The 5,781-nt window shown below is 43.0% G+C and overlaps 1 protein-coding gene across 1 annotated transcript; it reads left to right on the forward strand.

The window, feature by feature from the left end:
- The first annotated feature begins 49 nt into the window (after nt 1-49).
- Nucleotides 50-5,645, forward strand: LOC119429550 (leucine-rich repeat-containing protein 30-like). The gene is made up of 5 exons (XM_037697160.1): nt 50-646; nt 772-903; nt 5,037-5,150; nt 5,235-5,369; nt 5,453-5,645. Exons 1-5 carry the CDS (start codon nt 494-496, stop codon nt 5,588-5,590), a joined length of 672 nt encoding a protein of 223 aa, XP_037553088.1. The 5' UTR covers nt 50-493; the 3' UTR covers nt 5,591-5,645.
- Nucleotides 5,646-5,781: the final 136 nt, after the last annotated feature.

Here is a 5,781-nt window from a genome sequence, read left to right on the forward strand (position 1 = left end):
TCCACTAGAACCTACAAAATCTGGACAGAACACAGTTCCACTAGAACTTACAACATCTGGACAGAACACAGTTTACTGGAACCTACAACATCTGAACAGAACACAGTTCTACTGGAACCTACAACATTTGGACATAACAGTTCTACTGGAACCTGCAACATCTGGACAGAACAGAGTTTCTTCTGAAACCTACAACATCTGGACAGAACACTAGAACTTACAACATCTGGACAAACTGGTTATACTGGAACCTACAACATCTGGACAGAACACTGTTCTACTGGAACCTACAACATCTGGACAGAACACTGTTCTACTGGAACCTACAACAAGGAACATACAAGAGAACACCCAGAGAAACTCAGATACTACTCCACAGTACAGTCATCCAGATGTGAGTTCAGGAGGAATGTACGGTGGCTGTCACTGACGGAGAACCTAGATGGTCTGACATCAGTCCAGGTCCTAGTGTGAGCATCTGTCTGAGGAGGAGATGGGGGGCAGGGTGTGTCGGGAGGAGGTGAAGGAGGAGCAGAGGAGGAGCATGGGGAAGGAGGAGAGTCTGACGTCAGCCGACAGAATTCGAAGATTCACCGTCAGACAGTTTGGGTACAACGTTCTGAGCCTGGCTCGCCGTGGACTGAAGGTACGGTGAAACCCAGCCTATTTCTCCAGGAGCAGATAGAACAATCAGACTCTTAGGTAGACAACTCTCTGGTGGTCTTCAGGCTGAACTTCTCACTCCTCTGTGGATTTTTGTTTCCTTTGCAGGAGGTCCCAGAAGAACTGTGGGAGCTGCTGGAGCTAGAGAAGCTGAATCTGTCCCTCAACGGTCTGAAGGTTCTGCCTTCGCAACTAGCCCACCTCTCCAACTTGGTGGTCCTCAACTTGTGGGGTAACCAGGTGAACACACCTCTCTTTTCACTTCCTGTTTTCCCACTTCATGTCGGGTCACATATCAGTATCTTTGGTTTCCTTCCGAATAAAACTAGTGTAGAGGCTGAAGATGGTCAAAGTGAAGGACACCTATCAACCAGAACCAAACTGGGTTGCTGGTTCCCGTCAGCAGGTTGCAACGGTTTGATTTGACATTTGGTCTGTTTTTCAGAGGGTTCAGGTTTGGCTCGTCTTCATCAGGACGTCGGTTTCTTGATCTTCTTCGACTCCTCTGTAAATGATCTGTCATGTTTCTGAAGGTTTGCTCTGGGCTCCAGATGTTCAGTTTTAGTGTTGATGGAAATGACAGGCGTGTTCTGTTTTGTTCTCAACACTGAAAATTTTCAGATGAATTTTTCTGGTGGAAGCACCAAAGACAGAAATGAAACGCTGAAGCAGAGTCTCAGGTACAAGTTCAATGTCCCATGAGCAAGTCGGCGAATCAAATCTTATTTGGTCAAAACCCGGTTCTAATCCTTCTGGAGTCCACCTGGATCCGATTTCTGTCCTTCAACCTTCAGCTGGACTCAGACACAAACAGGAATCCCAGGAACCTCCTACACCCCCTAGAGTCCAGATCCAACAGGAACACCTTAAATTCATTCATTCGACCATTATTTCTACAGGTTAGTCCCACTGAGCCTCGAGGACTCTTTTACGGACACCTGGTTTTAAACAGTCATGACAATAATAGACAGTTATAAAAGAGGAATACAGATTTTTTTTTTTACAAATAAAATGGCAACCAAAAGGACAGTCAAAAGGAAAAAAGTAGCAAAAAAAAAAAAATCCCCAGCTAGATTATAAGATTATATTATAGATTATAAATGTTAAGTTTTGCTCTACCCTGTGAGATTTCAGATGTTTGTTTCAGCTGTCGACAGAAGCTCTGATCGAAGCCTGAGCTCCTCCACGTTCAGAACAAATGAAAAGTGATCAAGTTAGCCTCAGGTTGGGGTTCAGCTCTTTAACATTTTGTTTGTTTCTCTGGTTCTGTATGAACAGGTCTGCCCAGGACATCCTTGTAAGAGAGATTAATAATCTCAGTGGATTTCTTCCTGGTCAAACAAAGGTAAAAAAAAAGTTCTGAGGTTCTCATGTGTGAATCCTTTAATGCAGGGGTGGGCAATTATTTTTTTCATGGGGCCACATGAGAAACAGAAAACATTGTGGAGGGCTGGGCCAAATGACATAACTCAATACTGCATAATATTAATAGTACTTCTTTCTTAAAACCAGTAAATATTGTTTAGACAAGCTGGTAAGACTGGTAAGAGTATTAGTTATGATTAAGCAAAGAAAAAGTGAGGTTGTCTTACACAAAATGTCATTTATTCAATTAAATTTCCCAGTACAATGGTAAACTGAATGTTTTACTATTTGTGACTGAGTTTATTAATTATTATTTTCAGTCACATTCACCCAAAACACAATGAGTTTCATTTACTGTTGGAAAGAGTTCTTAGTTTTCTAAAGACATCAAAATGTTGTCTTTGTACTTCAAATATTACGAAACATCATATAATAGTGATCATCACTGAACTGTGATTTTGAGTCCTCGTTCACTAGTTGGTGCCTTTACATTTGTAGTCTAACCACATCATTTGATGTTTTTCAGTTCTTTTTTCTTGTTTAGTGAGAGAAATCTAGTCTCTGTTGGACTTTAATGAGAGCATTAAAGTCAGGTTGAATGTCTGAGGTGGAGAGGCAAAGCTGACAGATGATCATCAGTGAAAGAGGAGCTACACCTGCATTTGGTAAACTTCATCACTGAGAATGTTTCTTCACATATGTTAGAGCCAAAAAGAACCAACATCTTCTGAGCATGTCTCCTCATGTTTGGAAAGTTCTCCTCCTCGAGAGTAGAAATCTAGCAGCGATTTTGACTTAAAGTGTTCTGCTCGTACCACGTGAGTCAGAGTCAGAGTTTCTTTATTGTCATTCGCACCTCATGTGGTACATGTGGTGGAGCGAAATTATGTACACAGGGTCCCAGTTACATCCAACAATAAAATGTATAAGAAAAACAGTAATAACATCTAAGATATGAACTAAGAAAAACATCAACTAAATATACACTAAGCACTCATAACATAAAACATTGAACATCACCACAAACATGAACATGAGTCTGTGAGCAGATGTGCACGCATGAACACATCAACATTGAAACAGATCAGCAGCAACATGAAACAGATCAGCAGCAACATGATATGGTTTTTCACAGTGATTATTCTAGTTAGAGATTCATGAGTCTAACAGCCTCAGGGTAGAAGCTGTTCCTCAGTCTAGTGGTTCTACACTTAATGAGACTGCAGGTCCAAGAGTTCCAGCTGAACATCACTGGGTGCATCATCAACACTGCAGCTAAAAGGAGAGGAAATCATGCATTTTAATCATCTTCAATTCTTCTGAGATCTTCAAATCACTTTGATAACTCACCATGCAGTGCATGATAAGTTATTAAATTATTAGTCATCAAGTTACTGAGGAGTACCTGTGGAGGTGATCTGCTGATGGTATAGTTCTTTCAGGGCTTGCATGTGAGTGTTCCTCTCCAGTTGGCTTGAAAGAAACTGCACCTTTCTCATGAAAGCCTTCACCAGGCTGTGCAGTTCATGAACAGAAAGACCCTTGCCTTGCAGTTTGGTGTTCAGTTCATTCATCAGTGCAGTCACATGAACAGCAAATGAAAAACCTGCCATCTGGTCCTCATCTGAGAGCTCTGGGATGTCTTGCTTTTTCTTCTCACAGAACTCTTGAATCTCTGCAGCCAGGTACCAAACTATCACTTTGCCCAGGCTGAGCCATCTGACAGCTGTGTGATGTCACCGCTCAGTCTCATGCTCCTCTAAAAGTGCATGTGATACAGCGCTCGTGCCCTGATCAAGTTTACTGTTTTAGTTACAACACCAATAACATGGTTAATTTTTAGCACTGCCTTGTACAACACATGTTGGTGTATAATTAAATGAAAAAATATTCATTTCTGATCTGCGTTGATTTCAGTCACTTTTTCTTACATACATTTCAAAAGTCCAACATTTTTCCCTTAAGATTTGGACAACCGTCCTCTGTGACACCTGCCAGTCTGTCCCGTTTCAGTCCCAGCGTGTCCATTTACCTCTGAGCAGATCGTTTCCGGTCGTCGTCCCTTTCATTGCAGCCAGCTCCTCCAACATCCTGAAGTCTGTTATTCCACGGATAAATACGAGTAACTGGGCTGTGTCTCAGACGTCACGACTCTCGTCCAAAGCCAAGAAGAAAAAGTCCAAGCCTGCCACGTCACGTTGCAGCTCAAGCTCCAGATTCCCAGCAATGTCCTCGATCCTTCTCGTCATGGTTCTCCTGGACAGAGGGACTTGCTGAAATGCTTCTTTATTTCCAGGCATATTAGTGCTGCAGAGTCCACCACGCACTCTGACATCCCCCCCCCTGCTGTTTTCAGTTATTTTGTGGGATATCACAAAGTTCGTCTCGGTTGCTGCACCCCTGGATGTGTGAAGCCTTGCTGAATTTTTGTAGCTTAGCAAAGCTTCAGATGTCTGCACCCTTTCAGCATCAGTCAAGTTTTTGTATTTCTCTGCGTGTTTTGTGTCATAATGTCGACTCCAACTGTAATCCTTAAACCAGCCGTCTGCTCTCCACAAACTAAACGCACAGCTCTACCTCCAACTTCACTAAATTAATATTGAGCAGTCCATCTTTTGTTGAAAACCCTCCACTCAGCATCTACTGTTTTTTTACGAGTGGACATTTTTGATGGCTAACATAGTCTTGTGACCTGCGCGTGACAATTCAATCATGCACATTGCGCATGTCTTGATTTACGTATTGCATCATTTTGTACGTGAATAAAAAACCCTTCAAAATAAAAGCAATGCAGCTTTAGTCCACACACACGAGGGAAAATTAGGGAATATGTTTTTTTGCCCGTGACCCAAAATGGAAGAAGCGGGTTAAAGATAATGGATGGATGGATGGTTTTTTTTGTAACTCCCCTTACGGGGGCCGGTCAGAGTCAACCAAAGGGCCGTGTGTGGCCCTGGGGCCGTACAATGCTCAGGGTCTGCTTTAATGTCTTGTCTTGCTGTTTGCAGCTGGGCAGCCTGCCGGCAGAAATCGGACAGCTCAAGAGACTTCGAGTTTTATTCGCCTACAGAAACATGCTGACTGAAGTTCCCGAGGAGCTCGGGGACTGCACACAGCTGGAGGTAAAGTTCTCCTGTCTCTGATGATCCTGGCTTGTTCACCCTCAGAGATCCACCACGGTCTCCTGCAGCTGTTGTCTTTTAAAGGTGCTGAGTTTGGCCAACAACCAGATGTCTTCTCTGCCGACTTCTCTCTCCAACCTGACCAGACTGAAGAAGCTCAACCTCAGTAACAACCTCATCACTCACATCCCCACCTGTGTCTACAGCCTGAAGACTCTGGTCTGTCCAGGGTGGAAAGCAAACAACAAATATCACTTGCATTAAACCTTTATCCAAACTTCTGCTCTTTTTGGTTCCTGCAGGTTTTTCTGGATCTTTCTTGTAACCTCCTGGAGAACCTGGCTGAAAATATCCAGGCTCTGGTGGAACTAAAGATCCTGATCCTGGAAGGAAACAGCCTCCACTCACTGCCCAAAGCCCTCTGCTTCCTTACCAGGTAACCAGGAATACAGGTAAACACTTAAACAGGTAACAATATACACAAGTAAACACGTGACCAGGTAAATGCATCAAAAGAGAAACATGTCAGAAGGTGAAGACGTCATCTGTTAAATCTTTCACGATGTAACTATTCACCAAGTAAACACATCACCAAGTAATGAAGTCACCAGGTAAACACATGAACAGGTAA

This window comes from Nematolebias whitei, unplaced genomic scaffold, assembly GCF_014905685.2.
Source record: "Nematolebias whitei isolate Nwh7 unplaced genomic scaffold, NemWhi1 Nwh_scaf_2614, whole genome shotgun sequence".
NCBI classification, from domain to species: Eukaryota; Metazoa; Chordata; class Actinopteri; order Cyprinodontiformes; family Rivulidae; genus Nematolebias; species Nematolebias whitei.